Genomic DNA, 22,798 nt, shown 5'->3' on the forward strand with positions numbered 1-22,798 from the left:
TAGGGTAGCCACACTAAGTGTAGGTGTTGGGGGTTCTGATTGGCAGATGCTGTGTAGTCAGTAGTGCAATGCAGGCATTCATTCCCTTACAGAAATTTCTGAATGCCAGTATGGTAATGAAATGCTTCCTGCTTCCTTTATTGTCAGGATTGATGTGCTTGCTTCAGTATTCTGTGTATGGTACAAGTTAGCATGCAATAGTTTTTTTTTAAAATGGAAACCTCTTTTTTTTATTCTTTTATCCTCAACATAGAGATGAGATAGATCAGGTGAGGGACCATTTTTTTTTTCTTCCTGTTTTATTTTTACTTTTTAAACTCTTCAGCTTTGATTTGAGGATTGTAGATCTAGGAAAAAAGGAACACTCTTGTCGCTCCTTAGTGAGGAGTATTATGTTGGGAAAGGCATCTTTTATTTTTAGATTTGTGGAGTGTGACATTATGGACCATCAGGTGAATCAACTGCAGTTCTGTCTGTAGAATAATCTTCTAACACAATTACAGCAGTATATTCCTAAAAAAAAAATAAATACATAAATAAATTCAAACAAAAGGTAAAGTATCCCTTTAAGGAGAGCGCAAACAAAATAATCTGAAGCATATACAGATATATATATATATATATATATATATATATATATATATATATATATATATATATATATATGCATATACATATATACACACACACACACACACACACATATATATATATATATATATATATATATATATATATATATATATATATATATATATATATATATATATATATATATATATATATATATATATATATATATATATATATCTTCTTCAGTAGATCAAACTTTTACAAGTTCAAACCACATAAACTTGTCCAGGGTCCAGGAAAGTAAATAATGTGGGAAGAAATAGCCAGGGAATTGTTATGGCTAGGCTTGTATCAGCCCTATGGCTGATAGCCTAGTACCAAACTATGAACATATGGCCGAGACCATATGTTCGAACTCATAAAAGTTTGAACACTGAAGTAAAAACAAATAAAATAACAAATCAGAAAACTAAATGTCTATAGCAGGGGGGCTATGCCCCCTGCACCCCCACACCCCTCTACTTAAATATACCAACTCCAAGATTGCACTACATTGCAGATATGGGAAATCTTCCCTTTCCGCACTGTACGGAGATCTCCATTCAGTCCGATCGAACTTTTTACAAGTTCGAACATATGGCCTCGGCCATATGTGGTTCGAAATTGTAAACGTTCGATCTACTGAAGGGGACACATATATAGATATGTGTGTGTGTGTGTGTGTGTGTGTGTGTGTGTGTGTGTGTGTGTGTGTGTGTGTGTGTGTGTGTGTGTGTGTGTGTGTGTGTGTGTGTGTGTGTGTGTGTGTGTGTGTGTGTGTGTGTGTGTGTTTGTGTGTGTGTGTGTGTGTGTGTGTGTGTATATGTATATATATATATATATATATATATATTTTTTTTTTTTTTTTACTATCATGTATGTATGTATGTACATTAAATGAAATTGCTGCTGAAATATTTCCTTTTCCCTCTCATCAGTGCATTCAGTAATCCCTCTCTCTTGCTGAATTTTGCCTCTAGTAAAAGGAAATGCTTGCGAGAGGTATTATGATTTAAAAATGCAAACATTTTCCTCTGTCTCCTCAGTGCCAGAACTGATCTGTAACAGCAGGAAAAAATTAAACATTTGCATTTTCAACAGTAATCAATTAAATTTTGAAGGGATTGCCATTTTGGGATCATTATACCATTCTAAACTATTGGTAGAGAATACGCGCAATGACACGTCTTACATGTTTACAAAAGACAGCCTTAGGCATACAGTGTACTTTTGTAAATCATTTATCTTCTAGGCTAAACCTGTCACTTTATGAAATATTGTAGCTATGATTTTGTATGACACAATAATGAAACAATGAAAATGGCCACTGTACAGAGATGTTTTTTGCTTTTTTTTTCAAAGAAATGCTGTCAAAAGAAGCAAGATTGCATACTGAATATACTGAATATTCCATTTTGTTTTATACGTTACTTATCATGGCATAGTTCCAAAATAAAAGGCTGTCTATAGCAAATATACACCTACTTTGGTAACTAAAAGTTACTCTATACTTGATATGGTGCTTAAGACATGAAGTTAGAAAGGGAAAAGGCTGAAGCAAAACCTCTGTTTCAGTTATACTGATCTTACGTTATCATTAAACTAATTTCCTTAACAATCAATCTCAAAAAAAGAATACAGAGTCAGTAGAATATTTTAATGAACTATACATTTTATGGCCAATTTAGGTCCATTATGGCCTGACGTAAAATGAACTGCTGTTTAACTATTGCAGCTTCAATCAAGAATCATAAATCTTCATGTACCAGTCTAGTTTTATACTGGCATTATTAATGCTTGAGAGTACAATGTAGCTTAAATCATTTTTCCACTGGTACCAACCATGTAATGTGAAGTAAAAAAAAAGTAACAAAAAAGCAATATATTTTATAATGCAATATTAATAAAACTGAATCAAATGTTAGAATTTCGTAACATAGTGAGAAGTTACAGAATTAGCATGATTCTCTCACTCAAATGCTTTCACTTCTGTAGCACAGATACTTTTTGGGGATAACTTTAGCCCTCTAAATATGTTTATGTGGTGCACTCTTTTTTTCATTAGGGTCATGAAATGGAATGGATGGCTCACAAAAATATCCTAGAAGCAGGACTACATCTCCATAGTAAGGCTATTTATCATCTTTAAATGCAGTTGAATCTGTATACTGAAATATTCCATATGTATTAAAGCCATTGACAAACACAATTTGCTGCATTCAGAAATGGTCAGCATAAACGCACATTAAGTAGGCAATGCAAAAATGCTTTACTTACCAAATTCTTTAGAAACAGATATAGAATAAATACAACAGTCTCCCAAAGTATAGTTTCTAGGATAGTTTGGTGACAGTACAGTGCCTTCAGAACCTGTAGACCGACTCCCACATGGTGCTACAAAAGAAAATGTATTGTATGCTTAATATTGGATAATCATTTTTTGTTTGGTAAGAAATTCATGAGTTTGACTAAAGATCAACATTATGTTTAATAAAGACATAACCATTTTACTAACCTACTTAAAAGAATGTTAAGTATGTATGTCACTCTTTCCAAAAAGACATCTGTAAAGGCACTATACTTCTCTGACAAGTAATGAGTTTTGAACCATCTGCCCTGCAGGTCAAAAAACATACATATTCTGGAAATGTCAACTGCTAAGCTAAATCAGAATGGCAGACATTTATCATTTTTCCATGATATGTGTAATGAGCTGGTGAAACATATATAAAAGACAGGATGGGAGAACTGAATGCGAACCACGAAGTTCTATACTATTTACCTTGAAAATGCTTTAAAGGTTTAAAACATATGAAACCAAAAATGTGTTGTACATCATATTTAAAGGCAATAGACCAATCTGGCATTGTCATTCTTTCAAGTTTCTGATATACAGACATTTTTAACCCTATGCTGTTAAATAATTTCACTTTTTTTAAATGAGTACAATGTCACTCTGTCTAAAGATGAAAGCTTATTACAAACAAGATTAAGAAAGTGAATTTCATACTGGTTATCTCAGTGGTAATAGTTCCTTACTTAGCTTGTTCTAGAGATGAAATATCAATACACATTTTTTGAATTTGCTGCCGCCACTAATGGTTATTTAAATACTGTCTTTTAGAAACTTAGAAATAATAATAATAATAATAACTTAACAAAGTTAGGAGGAACAAGGCATTTTTGGCACTATTCCGGAGTATTTCTACACAGTTTATACTGATTGCATGGTTTTGCATGGCTTAAGATTGCTTCATTGCACTAACTGCATTTTATACTCAAACCACTTATAATTATTGCTTTTGTAAAACAAGACATCATAATGACACTTTAGCTATTACATCTGTCAGTTTGTTTACATTTGATAACACCTGATATTTATTTTCCAAATCCTACATATGGGATCATTAAATTAATTTTAGAACCATGTCCTGTTGCATCTCCTGAATATTTTAGTAATTATTGTTTCTGCATAATCTGTTTATTTAAATTTTGAACTGTCACAGTATTTTTGAAGTGTAGTTTTACTAATCTGAAGTTGCCATGAAATGAACAAAGGCAAGCAGTTGATTTTTGTTAAAATAATCCTTGTCTCTTCCCTGAGTAATGGCTTGATCAAAGATGATCTTACTAGGCATGGGAAGACATATAGCATCCCACACGGGGATGAGGGTGGTTGTGTTTTGCATAAGTCATTGGTTTTAAGACAAATACATATTCATGAGGTTCTGTTCAAATTTTATGCAAACATAGGAAGGTACTAGGCTAGTTGCTTTATGGACTATTTTAAGCCTAGCAAATTTCTCTTGGATAGAATCAAACCCTGTACCTCTTATCTGTGAGGTAAAATCCTTAACCATTATGCCATCTTTCAACCCCTTCATTGTAAAATGTCTGGGAACATTAAAATACCATTTTAAATTCATATGTGAGTACTTCATTAATATATTTATTGCACCCTTGAGTAAATAGTCTGTAATTCAGTTTTATTTAGAAGAAATGTTGTTTATGCCCTGCACAAATAGCAAAGGATGGGTGCTTAATCTTTGTGATGCCAAACCATAAAATGGTAATATAATATGAACAGCTGCCAGACATCATAAACATTACAGATGCTTATGTGCTTCTAAGAATTTTAATACTGGCATTATATCAGATCATTATGTAATAGTATTCAGCTGTCATTTGCTTTTTTTGTGCTGCAGACTACATAAAAAAGATATTGTCATCTGTGTAAGTACAAAACCCTGTACAGACAAACCTCAATGCTCTTCACCTTGAGACAAACACACTTTGAAACAATACTGCTTATATTAGTAATTCATTTAGAAAAAACTTTAACTTGGGGGATCTCTCACAGTAGCAACTACTAGTGCCTACTAATGCTCAGCCCTGCCCATAAGATGACCATGACTGGAGTTCTCATTTTGTAACCCCTTCCATTAATCCACAAACAGTGAAGCCACTTTATACTTATAACCCTCTCCGGGATAATCTGAATACCCTAACTACCTCAGCTCACCTGTCTCTTTCAAACAATTGACCTATAACTCATGCCCTTTCTTTTCACTTGCTGTGGTAAGTCATGTGATGGTAACACACAAAGAAGGGAGGACCAAACTCATTTCCATTCTCCTTAGGCAGGTTCTAGGTTGTTTTGGAGATTTCCAAGTATTCCCAGGGAGGCAGAGAAATATAATCCTTATGGGCTCTCTTCAGTCTGCCCCATGGTCATCTCCAAGTGCATCATGCCCAGTAGAACCTGAACACAAGGTGACCTGGGGTATGGTAGACTGATGAGTGTGACTTTTCCTGAGCTGAAGCAGTTATGTTTTAAGGTGTTCCAGAAATACCATGCTGATCAACTACTTATGGAAAACATGCTCAGAACATAAGCATACAGATGGTTTACTATATATGTCCTGGCCTGAAAGAAAGCACAACGCCTTTGATATTGTGAATTTTATTAGCTGCTCCATTTACATAGATTATTTTTTCTTTTAAGCACTGTGGCACAAGACATTCCCTTGGTAAGGTTATTAAATTTAATTTGACAAAATATGTATGCTTGTTGTACTGCAGACACTGTTCTTTCACTTCTTACCTTTCATGGCATGAACTAAGCCTTTATACAGTTAAATTTTAATTAGTTTCCCTTCTTTTTAAGAAAATAGGGTTCACATCTTTGCCATGCTTTGGTTGTACACTGCATAAGGCCTTTCACCCTTCTAACTGCTCTTTTCCACAATTTTAATGTATATGAAATGTAAAACATAATGTAGACTGACTTGAATATTAGGATGTAGGCTTATCTTTTGAATATAGCCCAGCAAAGCCTGATATTGCAAGTAAGAACACCCAATAAATTTATATGTGAAGATACACATACAAAATACATTTTCTTCTACGGGACTTTGCCGAAATCAACAAGTATGGAGACTAATAATATCCCTCTTTAATTATAATCACTGTCAATTTCCGTGTATCTCATGAAGTAGGAATCAGTGAACTCACATTATCACAGCTCAACTTTTATTTTCTCTCTTCCCCTACTCCTTTCATCCTGGATTCCCCACTGCCCCTCTCCATTGCAGCTTCTACCTGCTCCTCCTTTTTCATTTCAAGACTTTGCCAGTTTTGAGAGAAGGGCCTACAAGGAACTTTAGTGTATCTTTGGGAATGCTGTGTCAGTTGCTGCTTCTGACATTTTTTTATGTCTTTATGACCTATCCTGCATTACCCCTGGTCCATGTAGTCTCTGTTGCATCCAAGGGGATGTGTTGATTTATCACCCTATCCCCACATCAGCTCGATTGCTCCATCGGCCAACTGAGGCATTAATGAAGCCATACTGCTGGGATGTAGTCAGGACTTTATCCCTCTATGCCAGTGGAGTTGCTGTAGCTCACCTACTTTACTAGAAAAAGAATATCATGATCAGTATTATAAACCATACACATATTGTTATTATTATTATTATTATTATTACTATGATTATATTTTCCATACCTGCCTTAATATCTCATAGACTGCATCATATCATTGCAGTGTAAATGCTGCTTCTGAAGTTCATCATGGTGCTTTCTGTTCATTTAGCACATCGTACAATACAAACGATATATATAAATACCACTGGATGAGTATTTTTGGTATTTATAATGATGGTATGTAGAAACGGTGAAGGTTGCTTTAGTCTAACATCAAATAACAGTTAGCAGAGTACTGAGCCATTGAAATTCAGTCCACTTATCACAGAGAACAGTTTTCAGCATGTTTTCTGAATATTTTCCAAATCATTTTGTACTCAACACCAAAATATTTTCTATACTGTAGTAAGTCTTTTTTGTGATGGTTTCTTTAAAACTGAGGATATTGTCTATTTATCTAACCATCAACTTTTCTGTCTCTATCTGCTTATATATTTTGGTAGGTAGAAGTATACAAAGGTCTATTTTTCATCCACGATAGCTTTATAAATAATGAAATGAAGAAAAAGTAGCATTCAGCCTGATTGTTAAGAAGGTACATTTAGGCGAAATTGCAGAGAAGTTATCTTTTGGCAAATTCTGTTTGTGTATAACAGTAAGGTCAATAGTGATGTATGGGTATACAGGTCCTTAAATACTTCCTTATAATCTAGTTGATGCCAGCTTAATAATGTAGTCAAACAGGAACAGTGTATTAGAATAAGTTGTTACCATGCAACTACTGGCTTAATTGGAATTATTATCTAAAGCTCTTATAATGCTATGGTGGGATAAAACAAGTGGCAGGCTAATTGCCATAACAAGTAAGAGGTCATGTTTGCTTAATAGGATGATGAAGAGGGTTTGCTGGTGATGATGCAAGGTAGGGAATTCTAGTTTTGTATGTTTAGGTTAAAGGATGACAATGGGAGAGTTATGAGTGATTGCATGGCACTAGATGGCACATATAATGTTCTAGAGTGGCTTCTGACTTTTATTTTTTCCTTACTATATGATACTACTTATGATATAGCATTTTGAAGCTGTCACCAGCTAAAGGCAAACAGAGATACTAATGAGTGAAAGTAATGCAGGCTTTTGGGACAGGGAGGCACTGTGGAGCTTGTCTTCGTGAGATGAACACGGGTCTAAAAGAATAGCATACATGGCATATTGTACCATCTGTTATGCATTCTAAATAGGCAAGAATGAGAGATGTGTTAGACAGAGAATATATGAGCACTTATATGATCTAAGCAGGGACAAAGACACCAATGTCCTGTACAAACATCGTTTAGTTTGTCCCTCAGACAAATTTAAATTCTGGGTGATACAGCAAGTTCAGATTCCAGAAAGGGATGGTGATTGGGAAACCAGGTTGGAATATCAAGAGATGATATGGCAAGTGTTTTTTTATGCCTGTGTAAACCCTGGTTAAAATGACCACCTGTCTATAGTTCCTGCCTTGAAACTGAAAGGAAACATTTTATAACATCTTTGTTGTCATGTTTAGGAGATTATATACACTTTTGTAAATAATATTTGTGTACATATATTTTTGTAAATATTTGTAAATATTTTTACTAAATTGTGTTGTGCATATGTGTGTGTATATATGTTAAACAAGAGTACACAAGTTCTATGATGTTTCTTTAAATTTTCAAACGTTGTGTAATTAACTTACAGCCACTCACATTCGAGTTTTGATTATTTTAACAGTTTGTTTGTGACAATACACCATTCTGATGACGTTTCCATGGGAGAAACAAAAGCGCATATTTGGTGTGGATATTTTGTACTAAACTTTATACTATATTGGTTTGGATTGGCTTTATCTTTGTCTACAGGTGTATGGACCTTTATTTTTTTCTTTGCTTTCCTTACTGCACTGCTGTGGAGTTTTGGCATTTGTATTATTTACAACATTTCCTGTGGTTACTAGTATGAACACAGGTATTAACAAGCTATATTTATGCACATTTAAATATTATACAGTCATCAGTCACTTTAAAAACATCTGACACTTTGTAATTCAACTCATCTCATAGGTCGGTATCCATAAAACCCTTACTCCATGTGCAAATTCAACTCAAGGTTTGCACTAAAGAAAGAATAAATAGGGAGATTTCAGCAGGTAACTCCCCCTCATGCTAATTATGTTAAATATAATGCAGGTATATGCCAGAGTTAAATGTATGTAAATCACAGCATCTGTGATGCTGCTCTCATATAATCTGCATATAAGAATGGTGTAGTGGAGCAGTGATAGCGTTGCTGCCTCACAGCAAAAGGTTCTCCAGTTTGATTCTTGGCTGGGGTGCCTTCTGTGTTGAGTCTGCATGTTCTCCCCGAGTTTGTGTAGGTTTCCTCCAGGTGCTCTGCTTTTTTCCCATGCCACAAAGACATGTGTCTGGAGTGTTTCTCCCCAGGCTTCTGCTGAAAATTGGCTTCATTCCAAGTTGAACTTTCCGGGTAAACAAATGTTAAATAAAATAAATATAACTGAACCAGCAACACATGCTCTTTAATTAGCCTCTTAGAGCTCAAGGTCAAATATGATATCATCTCATACCTAGAAACATGGTATAGATGCAGACATCCCTCAAACAGTGAATGGTGGTATGCCTAAGCCAATAGTACCATCTCATGTCTATTTTGCATGATAGTTAAGAGTGATTTGGATTCCATAGCAGCATAGTCAAGTCAAGACAGACAACTTATTTTTCACAGCCTGCCTTCCAGCAAGCAATGACTGGTACCTACTAATGGTGACCCCCACCCATAACATGACTGTGACTGGAGATTTCAGTTTGTCTCCCCTTCCATTATTCCAGAAATAGTGAAGCCACTGTATACCTATAGTCATCCCCTTTGGCAAAAATAAGTGCCCACAAATTACCACATAGGTGGTAATCCATTAAGTACAGAAGAAGTAATTAGGGACCTGGGGACCCAAGTTGATAGCAATCTCTCATTTGACAACCATGTGGCCAAAGTAGTTAGAAAAACATTTTATATAGCCCACATAATCATGAAGGGATTCACATCTAGATCAAGGGAGGTCATCGTGCCTCTTTACTCATCCCTCATCAGGCCCATAATTGAGTGCAATGCCCCTTTTGGGATGTACCTTACCAGACACCTGCAGCAACTCAAAAGACCCCAAAAGTACCTCACCAAGAGGATCAAAGGGCTCAAACAGATGCCATATGCTGCCCGGTTAAAAGAAAATCCAGCTCTACTCAGTGGCATACCGCCTGCTCAGAGGCGATCTGTGCCTGACGTATACTAACCTCGAAAAAGGGCATAGCAAAATTAATTTAAAACGGGTGGCGAAAGCCAAACACACTCTGGCTAGGCTTATAAATGCCCTAGGGCAGATAGCCTAGTATGAACCTATGAACCTATGAGCCTATACTTTCATCCTTCTGCAGGATAACTTCAATACCCTAGTTACCCCAGGTCACCAGTCTCTTACATCCAATTGCCCTATCAAGACATGCCTGTTCTCGAGACTTGCACAGAGACCAATACTTATACTACTGCCATAGACATACTGTTGTATGTAGGCTGCTTGTTCCATCACTAATGAGCTGCATGGTGACTCTGGTCTAGAATCGTAGCCCAGTATGTCTTTGGAATGGATAAGATTGCAGATGTTGTGAAGTAGGAGTTTACTCTTCATTCAGGTGAAGTCGCTGCAGGAGAAATAGAGATGTTCTTCATATTGATCATTGAAGTGGTAGCCTTAGCTATATGGGTTATATCTCGTTAAGGATATAACAGCCAGCAAGCTTACAAAGCTTCAGGGCACCTTCCACATGTCCAAAATGTCAAGCAGCTCAAGCTGAGCTATTTAAAAGACAAGGTTGGGCGCGAGTCCTTCAGAGCTTTACAGCCACCAAATTGTATGTGCCAAGACTTTTGAGGATCGACTGTCAGCTAGTGCTTTTCTTGGCTGGGCAGATAACTTCCTTTGGGGGAAAAAAACTTCCATTTTCTTATTGTTTTACTTATATTTTAATACTTTCCTCTTTATGAAAGTTATTTTAAAGTGAGAAGTGTTGTGTTTTAACGTGTTGTCTTGAGACTCTAATATACTTTTAAATGGAAGACTCATTATTTCTGTCAGTTTAAAACTAGTGTTATCTAACTGATGAACTATTTTCTATGGTGAAGATGTGTTTATTTTAAGATGTGGGGCTGCCATAGTGTTTGGAGGTGCTTTCCCCTTTGTTTTTTCTTTAAAACAAACAAACAAAACTTTTGTGCACTGGTAGTTTTAATGACATTGTTGCTTGTTTTTCCCAGACTAGAGGCACCATTTTTGGCTTGACCATGGAATGGATTGTCACTCCCATGGTCAGTCCTTCTTCCAGTCACAAAAAGAAAAAGTTAAGCAAATGTCCTTTGCCACCACAGCAGGCTAGCAATTTGCCTCATCTGCTGGTGGGTGACTCTGCATTAGACATTTGTTGTATCTAAGACCACTCATCTTTTACCCTGGATACCTCTAGTGTAGCACCTACCACCACTATGGTGCAGTGGTTAGCCATGTCCTCTGTGATTGTTGGGAAACCCTCAGTGGGCAAAGGGCAACCACTCTTGCTGGTCCTTGGGGAGGAAATGGTAGATTTCCCTGTTGTGTCAGAATGTTGTGCCCATCCCTGAGGAAGCAGCAGCTGTCATTAGTAACAGTTAGCTGCAGTTTTCCTGTTAAACGGAAACAGAAAATCAAGCATCTTTGGATAGGAGTAATTTACTGGAAATGGCTCAGGGTTTGATTCAGTCTATTGATTTTTCTTGTAGAGTATTTGCTGGTAAAAGAAAGAGGGATGCCTTCTTCCAGAAGAGATTCAAGATTGTGAATGTGAACGGAAACAAAAAGGGATAGATTTAGGGTTTTGTCTTCAGATTTCTGATTCTGACTCAGAGGAGAGCTCTCCTTCTGATTTTCCCTGTAGGGTTTCTTTTTCCTGTGACACTATTGCTAAAATGTCCCAGGGTATTTAGTGGGAGAACACAGAGGTTTTTCAGTCCCTCAAAAAATACTGAATTGTTACAGAAGGAATTTCTAGAATCTACCCCCATTCCTCTGGTCCTGTCTGCTTTATAGGATATTTACCTTACTGTCTGAAATGTTTCTGATAGTCAGACAGCTGTCCCTAGAAAGGTAGATAGGATGTACAGCTGTCCCTAAAAATGGATATAGGATGGACAAAGTTCCTTAATCTTATTTTCATACATTATTCCCAAACTTGACCCAGCAGCCTTAGTTAACTCCTCTGCTTTTAAGCATTTAGTTAATTCCAATCCTACTCTTTTTAATAAGGATGGGAAAACTATTGATAGGCATGGAAAAAAATGTATACTTCTGCAGTGTTGCATTTCAGAATTTTAAAATTTCAGGATCATATGTAAATTTTTATTCTGACATAGTGTGAAAGTATCAGGAATGTTTTATCTAGACAGTTGCTTTTCATGAAGGAAGATCTGCTTTTTTTACTGCACAGGTCAGTGTTTGAGTATCTGCATGCCTCTGTTGATACCTTTTCCAGGGCACTGGCCACTGGTACAGTTTTAAAGGGGTCTGCTTAGCTGCATTCTCAGAAACTTTCAGATGATGGTAAATGTTACTATAAATTTTCCCTTGGATACAGATTTAGTGTTTGGACCCTCTGCTGCAGAAGTTATTAAAACATGTGAAAAAAGAGGGAAGCTGATCCAGGTAATCTGTAAGATATTTCATTTACCCTTTTCCAAATTGTCCACGGGATTTTCTTTTTCTTCATCCAGTTTTGGCAAAAAAACAGAATAAACAACCTCAACAAAATTCAGGTAAAGAGATGTTTAAGAAAAAGTGTCTAGTAGGTTCCAAAAAAAAGTCTTAAATCTCCCAACACCAAGGACAGTACAAGCTCATAAATATCAAGGAGATGCTTGCCCTGTTCAAGGCACTTAATTCTCTGAATCATATTTGAACCACAGGACCTCCTCAAGTGGTTACAGACAATACCACAGTGATGTGGTACATCAACAAGGAAGGAAGAGCTTGTTTGCACCCCCTTCGCAGACCATGCTAGCTTCGATGTAGCTTCACAACACCGTCTCACTCTACAATGTCCTGCACTCTATCACAGCAAGATTGTGAGGCAGACAAGTGGAACAGGACCAGGACAGACCCTCATGAATGGAAATTAGATCCGATGCCTTCACATATTTAATTCATCTGTGGGGAGTTCCTCAAGTAGATCTCTTTTCCTCCTCTCTGAACAATCAACTGACAAAAGTCTGTTCCGGGACTTCACACCAGAAGGCCTGGAAGACAGATGCCTTTTCTTTTCTTTGGACAGGGATGTTCTTTTATGCCTTTCCACTTATATCCAATGTACGTCTGAAGATTCAGAAAGAATCCTCCAAGATAATTGTGGTGGCTCCCTTCTGGCCAAGGCAACCGTGGTTGTCCCTTCTTTTGGAAATAGCCCTGGGCAAGTACCACAAGCTTCCTCAAAGAATGGGGCTACTGACTCAAGAACAGGAGTGTTTGATACACCCTAACACCAATTATCATCAATTGATTGCCTGAATGACTGGGTCTTAATTCCTTTTAGGTACCTGCTTTCTGAGGATGTGCAACAAGTACTAGTAAGGGAAGAATGCCTGCCACTAGAAATTCATACATTACCAAATAGAAAAGTTTTTCTAGTTGGTGCCAACAACATAACCAGCACTCATTCAGGTCTATATTTTTCTCTGTTTTTACAATAATTGTAGCCTTTCTTACTCCTCTATCATAGTTCATTTATTGGACATTTCAGCAGGTCTGCCCATGGATCCTCCTCTTTCAAGGCAGTCACATGTCACCATGTTCTTGAAAGGGTTTGCATAAGTGACCTTCATGTAAACTAGTAACACCATCTAGGAATCCTAAATTTTGTGTTAGAGAAACTAACACTTGCTCCATTTCACCCAGCAAGTCTGGCTGACTTGATGTTGCTAATGTGGAAAATAGTTTTATTGATTGTTTTGACCTCTGCAAGAAAGGTATCTGAGTTGCAAGCTCTTATGGTGAGTCATTTCTGCCTCATTTTCCACAAGGCCAGGGTTTTTTTGAGAACTAACTCCTTCTTTTATGCTGAAGTGGTATCTGAGTTTACTTTAAGCCAAACTATCCATCTTTCCATTTTCTTTACTGAAAAATGAGTGAGAAAGGATACTCCATACCTTGGATGTCCACAGACAACTCAGGTACTATCTTGACAGAACTAAATATTTCAGATTGTTAGATTAAGTGTTCATTTCTTATGAAAATGAGAAGAAGGGACACCTGATGTCAAAATTGACTATTTCCAAATGGTTGTCTAAGGTTACTACGTTTTGCTATATTCACCATGACAGATATATTCCAGGCAGTGTCAAGGCCCACTGTATAAGGACCTTGGCTTCTTCTATGGCTTTTTGGAAAGGGTTGGATTCTAGAATTATTCTAGAAGCTGCTACTTGGTCCTTTGTACATACTTTTACGTAGCATTAAAAGCTGGATCCCTTCTCTAGGTCTAGGTCATTCTTTGCTAGGACCATTCTCTGGGGCTTCTGGACCCTTCCTCTTCTACATGACAAATATACTTAACTATGATAATCTACCCATACAGCTAAGGCTACTGCAATAGTAATCAATATGAAGAATATTGTACAGTTGTGTAGAGTTGCATTTACAATAACAGTAGATGCTAGAATGATCACTTCTGCACTAGCCATGCCACCCCTCCATCTCTCTTGTTTTTTTTTTTTGTGTTTATTTGTGCCAGGGTGTGGACATTTATTTTTTTGTTATTCCTAGCCTTGTCATTTCAGGGATCAACCTCCTTCTATCTGCTGCAGGAAAGCTCTAAAGGGATTCATATCCAAACTTGTCTTTTAGTCAGCACAGCCCATGCTGGTTGACAGTTTGACCAAGTGGAAAGTGTCCTGAAGCTTTGGAAGCTGTCCAGCTCTTATATCTCTGTCAGGCTATAACCCAAAGAGCTACGGCTACTGCAGCAGTGATCATACCTCCCAACTGTCCAGATTTTTGCTTTATAAGATTTTTGCCTTATATATTTGGTCTGTTTCTCATAAACGTTGCTGTTTTCTGGCAAATATTTCAGGACCCAACTCACTAAATAATGTCAGACATTTCAGTTTTAAACTAAATATCTTTCAGAAAATGCATGCTGATGCAAAAGCTTCTATCACTGCAACGTTTTAAGTGTATAACAGAAATATTTAAACTCTGTTCATATTTTTGGGCCTTTGCCTCCCCATTATTTTTGGCTTTGTCCAGATTTCTTGACTTAAAAGGTTGAGAGGTATGGCAGTGATCATTTGAACATCTACTGTTATGTTAAGGTCAACTTACACAACTGTACTTTCCCCATGGCACAATGACCATGGAGTTGACTATACTGATAAAAAGGAAGATTTGACCAAACTGTCATCTGATATCATACACATGCCACGCAGCTCTTAGTACAGCACATCCATCATTCCCCTGGATCCTACAGCAAACATCTCCACCAAGTTTATGAGTATTAAGGCAATAACCTGGATCTCAGTCCCAGTCTGCATACACAGCTTCTTCATCGGTACCCTAGCACAATTATATCAGCAAAGACTGAAACACTTTCCAGTTACAGGATTTCTTATTCTGCAAATGTGCTATCGGATAGATTATTTTTTTTTTCTTTTCTAAAATGTGCAAGTGAATTAAGCCTCTGATTGCAGTTACACCCACAATCTATTTCTCAACAAAAAAGATATAAGTTGTGCAAACATTTCTGTTTTAGATTATTTTGCTAAATACCATAACTTGATACTAACTAGCTCTTATCATGTGTAACCCCATCATACCTCTCAACCTGTTAGCAGAAGAAATCTGGTCAAAGCCTAAAATAATGTGGAGAGAAAAATAGGGGCAGAGTTTAAATATTGTTTTTACAATCTTACAAACTTGCTAAAATAAAAGGATTTGTGTTAGCATGAATTTTCCAAAGGATATGAAGTCTAAAAGTCAAATATATGTCATTATTTAGTGACTTCTATCTTCATCGAATTGCCAGAATACCTTGAAAGAACAGACCAACTATATAGGAGGCAAAAATCTGGAGATGAGCAGTACAAACCCAAGTTACACACACATATGTAATCATCTTTAGAAAAACGAAATGCTTTTCTTTCAAAAACTGAAACGTAGGAAAAAGGCACCACAACCGACGTGGAACAGCTGTAGTATTATGGAAATACTGCCACCATCCAAATAAATCCAAGGCCCATAAACGCTCCAAATATATTTATTGAATAAAACCACATACAAATGAAAAACGTCGACCTAGGTTTCGTCCGTTGTACGAACTTCATCAGAACACCACATACTACATCTGAATCTCTTAAATATTGTGCACAATTGTACTTAATGAGCCTATTAACCAATAAAATGTGTGTGAAACACAATCAAATTAAAGGCAGCAATGCAAATAATGTTGAACCTGTGTATAAACTACCTAATATAGTGGACCCCTCCTATTAATAAAATTACATAGTATATGTAAACACTAAATGTTCTACAAAAATGAAAATAAATGTAAACAAATATATATATATATAATTAATTTACAAAAACCATAATTCATTTTGAACAGTAATATATATATATCTCACATTACAATGTGTATGTATACTACAAATTATCTTGATATGTAATATATAATGTTTATTTTGTGTTTATTATTTTTTACTTTTTGTATTTATTGTAAGTTATAATTAATTTAGTTTAATTTGTAATTATTAAAAACCATTTAATGTTGTTGTGTGTGTCCCAGCGCTACTTAAATAAATTTGTAATGCAAGGTAATTGTAATAAATACATGTTATATATAACTGGGAAAAATATAAAGTGTATTGATATACAAAAATTAACTGTGCTAATGTGTTTTACCATGGAGGAACAGTATTGGTTCTTGAAATGCTTTTCTTTGTTGTATGTTGATTCTGTATGGAACCTGGCTTGTAATTGTGAATTAATTTATCATGAGTAAAAAAGTAAACATTAGAACATTTCTACTGATATCTCCTATCTAAATGACAATGCCAAGCAGGATTATCCTGGTCAGCTAAGTGAAATAAATACAGGCAAAATTAAAAAGGGTTATATTTGATTTTCCTGTTGCATACAATAAAATCTTGATAAATCACATTTCTTTTCAAATTAATTACATGTTATACTCAGTGCATTATGAAGTGAGTTGTTTCATGTGTCCATTATTCACTGTACATGTTATATCCATCTTCCACCTAAAAAAAAATATTATGCTTTGTCTGTTCTTTTACTGAAAGATCTAATATTCTCTTTCATAGATTCATCACCACTTGAGTTATTCTTTTATGATCCTTGTTTCCTGAAGAGCGTATTACCCAGTTTTGTCACCCGTGAAATGCTGGATGATGTTACTTGCTCACATCTTCAAGCGTGTACATTTTATCCTATGCTTATAAAGTGATTTAGTTTTCGGAATGTTGGGCTCCCCACAATGTATTATTTTGCCTGCTGTTTGTGGGGAGGCATGTTAGTTTCAATATTTCTGCTGTAATCCTAATTTGTATTCACTGTAATATTCTACTCACCAGCTGCACATCCCAGTGTTTGCCAAGTTTAAAAATCAGCTAATATGATAATACCAGGAATCTGTATATTTCAGTTGATCTCAGTTCCATATTTCATTTTACATACTTTCCGCTGAGGTTCATTGCAGAGATGTGTTGCTTTGCAATTTTGTGCTCTGAATTTTAAGCAGCGGCATTTAGGCTGGTCAACATAAAAAAGGCTATTCTCATTATTATTTTGTGTATTTCTGTATTTATATTCATGTAGCGCACTGACTGAATCTTTAGGTTACATTATATTGCTCTCAATACATTAGTGATGTTACTTTGCAATATACTGAAGGGGAACACTTTAGAATCTCAAATTCCTGAAAACTCGAACCTCATATGATCGAGCCCATATGATCGAGTTTTCAAAAACTCAAAAGTCTAAAGTGTTAAAAAACACTTTAATTTAATTAAATATAACATTTTTGCAGGGGGGCTTGCCCACCTGCACCCTTCCAACTTAAATATACCATCTCCGTGATCACACTATAGTGAGGAAACAGGAAATCTCCCATTCTGCGCTTCTGCATACAGCACGGAACAGGAGATTTCCCTTTTCCCCACTGTAGCGTGATTATGAAGTTGGTATATTTATGTGGGGGGGGTGACTATTTTTTTTTTTTACTTCACTTCGGAATTTTGAGTTTCTGAAAACTGGATCATATGGTCTAGACCATATTAAGATCGAGTTTTCAGGAATTCGAGATGCTGAAGTGAATCCATTGAAGAAGACATATTTTAATACTGAATACCCTAGAACACCACAATAAATCTTACTTTAAACAGAGCTTTGCATATTAAAAAGCATCACTTATTTAACCCAGCACCACTAGGCTGATGCACTTGTTTTTAAATCTTTTGGTTTTGACTACATTAAATAAATTCCATAAGTATAGCTTATATGCATAGTCTGGCTATCACTATTGTTACCTATATAAAGAGTCTGCTATAATCGCCTACCATATCCTTAGCATTGTGAAAGTACATAAACAGGAATCCCCAGAGACATGCGTTTCCTCCAAGAATGTTGGTATTCTCACTATCACTTATGATTGCAAACAGGGCTGGATCTCACTTAGGTCCTGCTATGTGTTACGCAGTATCCTCCTGAGCTAGGAGCAGTTATGTCTCCTTCCCAGTCACAATGCATACTGGAAAGTTCTTACACATATAAGCATCTGCTTTAGCTAGACTGTTTATATACAGGACTGTTTTTTGTAAAAAATCTCAAAAAATATCCTTTACTTATTAAACATTCTGATATAATAAAAGCATCTACACAGTGTTTTCACATATCTGCCTACTGTGAAACAGAATTAAATTCTCAGCAGCCTTCTTCATCACTCATAAAAGAAACTTCAAATTTGTACAGAAGTCTAACTTTCAGTTCAGTAATTTTTAGTTGACTCCTATAATCCATTCTTCATAAATTATAAAGCATGAATCCTGGCTTATAAAGTGTCTTTTATTGTTCAATATATATTGCTGGTAAGTGAAGTTACCACAACCTTCTGGAAACCCATTAAGAATGTTATTTGCTACATATGAGTTTTCTTTCACAACAAAACATGAAACCGCATAAAACTGTGTATCTGATCCACATTAAGGTTGTCCAGTTTTTGTGTTGTTATGATTCCAGTGTATGTACAAAAAATTTAAATTGATCTCCCATGTCAGAAAATAAATGGCATTTTTGCCTCATCATCACTGTCACATCATCTGTGTGTCACCTACTTACATGTCAATTAATCACCCAGATTATTAGCAAAGGACTGAATTAATTTAGCTTCATTGTAACTTCCTCTCCAAGAAATGGAGTTGAATACGTTCATATTTAAAAACCTATTTTAAAATAATTTGCCATAAAAAAAACCTTAATAATGGTCATTTGTGTGACTTTAAGCTTTAGAAATCAGCTTTCCTCATACATGTAATTTACATCTGTTTTCTTTACTGTGAAAATGCATGCATTCAATAAATGAAGCATGGAATTCAGAAAGATTTAAATGACGTCTCTGCAAAATTGTACTGCACAGAATAAAGAGTAGTAGCAATCATGCAGAAAAGCTTTATTCATCATACAAACATGCAGAAATTCACACACAAGTGTATGCAAATATAGCAAGGATTACATGTTTACAGTAATCACCATGGTAACAAGCACAGGAGAAATATAAAACAGGGCATCATTAGACCGCATAGCATTCTGGAACTGCACAAATGGTTCACACACCAGAAAACACAGCAGTGCATACTATTTTAGCATTTTAAAGTGCTATTGAAAGAAGCCAGTAATTGCTGGACCAACTTTCTGGTGAAAGCAAGCAGAAGACGCACACTCTTTGATAGTGCTACATGCCTAGCTAGGCTGCACTGCTATGAGGGATCCCTTGCTAAATTGCTAGAAAGAACGGCAATATACCTTCTCATCAACATTCTATGACCAGTGCACTGAAGATGAAACAATACTAACACATTATTTCTGACAAGTGCTGTGTCACCTGTATACGACTTGGAACATGAGACTTACTCATTCCACTGGTCATTAAGGTAGTTAGTGCACTCCGTTGTCTAGTTAAGAAGCTCTCCAGTATTCTGCAGAGAATACTATCAGCCAGAGATTTTTCAAATGGTGAAGCCATCCTCCATGGAGAGATCTGGGCCCATTTCATGGAATGCCCCATCAAGTCTAAAAATGCAGTACACTCAAAAATGTCAGCTATTCAATACTGTTTTATGTGTGATTTGGCTAAATGCAGAAAGGTAATGGGAAATGAATGGGTATAACTGATCACAAATAATTTATAGAACAACAAGTGAACCAAGGGTTGGTTATGTATAATTATTAATGGATATGAATGGGGTAAACTAATAAGACAGTCTCCATCATATGACTACGGAAGTCAAGCCCATTCAGCACTTATACTAGCAGAACCCTCCTAAACCAGGCTTCACTGCACCAGACTACTGCTTCTTCAAACTAACTTTAGGAATCTCTTCATTCCAGTCTGGAAGAAATCCTACCTTACGCCAAATTCTTTGTGCAGTTAAAAACACATCTTTAAGAATTAGCTAAATGCAAAAGCAATCACTGTAAACAGGGAACCTAATTTCCCTCAAACTTCTCATTGCTTTTGTCTTTCTGTCTTTCGGCTTTTCCCGATTGGGGGTCGCCACAGTGGAACTCCGGTCTGCTAATGATTGGCAGTAGATTTTTACATGCTGGCTTGCCGGGCCTAATGCACAACCTTCAACGAAGGAACGCCCATTCATGCATGTTGACACACAGAAGACACTCTAACTGAGAATCGAATGTGCAATGTCTAACTGTGAGGCGACAACAAAATGCTTATTCTATCCAATCTCTTCTATACCTTCTCTGAGGCACAGCTCACTCAGGTTCCCATTTTGACTTTAATGTATATAATTGTTTTGTATAGATTGCATACATATATACTTATTTCTTTTTTGTTGTATGCTGTATGAAATGCTACTTGCTATTTGTATTGCTCCATAATGTTTAATTTTCCCATAGCGTGAAACTGAAATTGATCATTTGTAACAACAAATAAAAGTAATCGACCTTTATGTAGTATATTTTGTATTTTATTCAGATGGAGATTACAGAAGTACTTTTAGACATTTGGATAAGGAGGTTGGTGATATCTGCTCTGCTTTGATGGAGGATCTGTATGTCACAGTATGAGAACCTATGGTCAAGGTATACCGAACCTTCAATGTCAGCAGTGATGGCAGGACATCTTATCAGGGTGCTGCAGCATGTGAGGAATTAATCCCAATACCTGACATAAGGAAAAAGACAATAAGGAATGGAACCATATCGATAAGTCCATTCTTTATTTCAAATATAATGCTACATACCCAGTGTGTCCTGGGATGTTGACTCCTACCACATACCTTAACAGTTTGCCAAGGGGTATACAGCCATTCTTGGAGGCAAACATATGAAGTTGGAAGGTTCAGGAACTTATTTATCTTTTTTGGGGAAAGATCTAGTATGTCGTTAACAAGCAGCACAGGTATTCTTAGTCTGTGCCATCATTTACACTATGTGGCAGGGGTGGAGGTTTACACCTGGACAGCAGGTATCTGAAGTGGAGGTCAATAGCTGTGGGCAGAAATGAATGACATAATCACTTGGTTTGAAGTCTCTAAATTATTTAATGCATATTTTTCATATGATCTCTTCCTGGTTTCAAGTTATATTTATCAAGTGCAGGCGGTCTGCCATTAAAGAAGCAAAGACTTTCCATGCAATTGTTTAAAACAGAGTTACTCATTGTCTGTCACCCAAACACTTGCCTTAAATGTCTGATTTTTAATACACAACAAGCTCCTTGTTACTTCTAGTATTAATAACATGGTGAGCATAATCACTACTGTACTATTAATGTTTATTTCAAAAACAACAATAACAGTTGTATTTTCTTAAAAGAAAGCTAGAATCGCACTTGCACTCCATCAGCAATTGCTAATCATTCACCAACAGCTTGCATCAGGGGCAGCTGCCCCCCAGCACTTATAGTTTTCTCTGTCTCTTTCTCTCTCTGTATATAATATATATATATATATATATATATATATATATATATATATATATATATATATATATATATATATAGATAGATATATATTATATATATATAGATATATATTATATATATATATATATATATATGTGTGTGTGTTTGTGTGTGTGTGTGTGTGTGTGTGTGTGTGTGTGTGTGTGTGTGTGTGTGTGTGTGTATGTGTGTGGGTGTGTGTGTGTGTATAATATGTATGGATTATGTAAATATTAATCTTTTAATGCTCATATCCATGACATGAACTGTTTACTTCAAATCTATGTTTCCATCACCATTTCTTATAGCATGTTCTATTGTGATTCTGACTTCAATTAGCAGGCAGAGAATTATTTGAAAAAAATGTGACTTTTAAACACAGCAATTCAGCCTTCATTGGCAGCACACACATAGAACAGACATTTTCTGGTAAGTACAGTAATCATCTAACTCCTTACATAAAGAAGGACATGGCAGCTTTAAACATTTTAACAGCTTTCTGCTGTAGATGTGGTGATCTCTGAGATGACTAAACTTATTACTAGTGATATAGAGGTACAGCTCTTCATTGGAAGGAGAGGTGCTCTAAGGCTTCTTTCCAAAGAGAAAGGTAGTTAAGTTTACAGTTGCTATCCACTACAGCATTTGGGCAAATTTTCAAAGTCTGTCCCAGTCCCAGGGTCATCACATGAAGCTCTGGGACAGAAATTTTGGTTTTGCTGTTCCTATGTGCCAGTCATACCTGACTTTTGAAACTTTTAAATATAAATGCACCGCAGCTACTGCCCACTCAAAATGTAATAATGTTACTACTTTGATAGATATCCAAAGACGGATTGATTATGTGAAGGACATGACTTGAAATCTGCTCTTCTCTAGCAATAAAATTTAGGAACATTCAATTACTACCCAAATATCATTCTTTCACAAATGTCCCGAAACAGTTGAGAG

At 36.1% G+C, this 22,798-nt stretch overlaps 1 protein-coding gene across 1 annotated transcript in view; it reads right to left on the bottom strand.

The window, feature by feature from the left end:
• The window catches only part of LOC122797720 (CUB and sushi domain-containing protein 3), a 5,249,173-nt gene that overhangs the window by 1,585,715 nt on the left and 3,640,660 nt on the right, over positions 1–22,798 (bottom strand). The window contains exon 31 of the mRNA XM_044066251.1: positions 2,890–3,006. Within this exon, the coding sequence (XP_043922186.1) occupies positions 2,890–3,006 (117 nt within the window). The remainder of the gene's footprint in view (positions 1–2,889; positions 3,007–22,798) is intronic.

The sequence above is a fragment of the Protopterus annectens genome, chromosome 3.part1 (genome assembly GCF_019279795.1).
Source record: "Protopterus annectens isolate FY-2018-M chromosome 3.part1, PAN1.0, whole genome shotgun sequence".
NCBI classification, from domain to species: Eukaryota; Metazoa; Chordata; order Ceratodontiformes; family Protopteridae; genus Protopterus; species Protopterus annectens.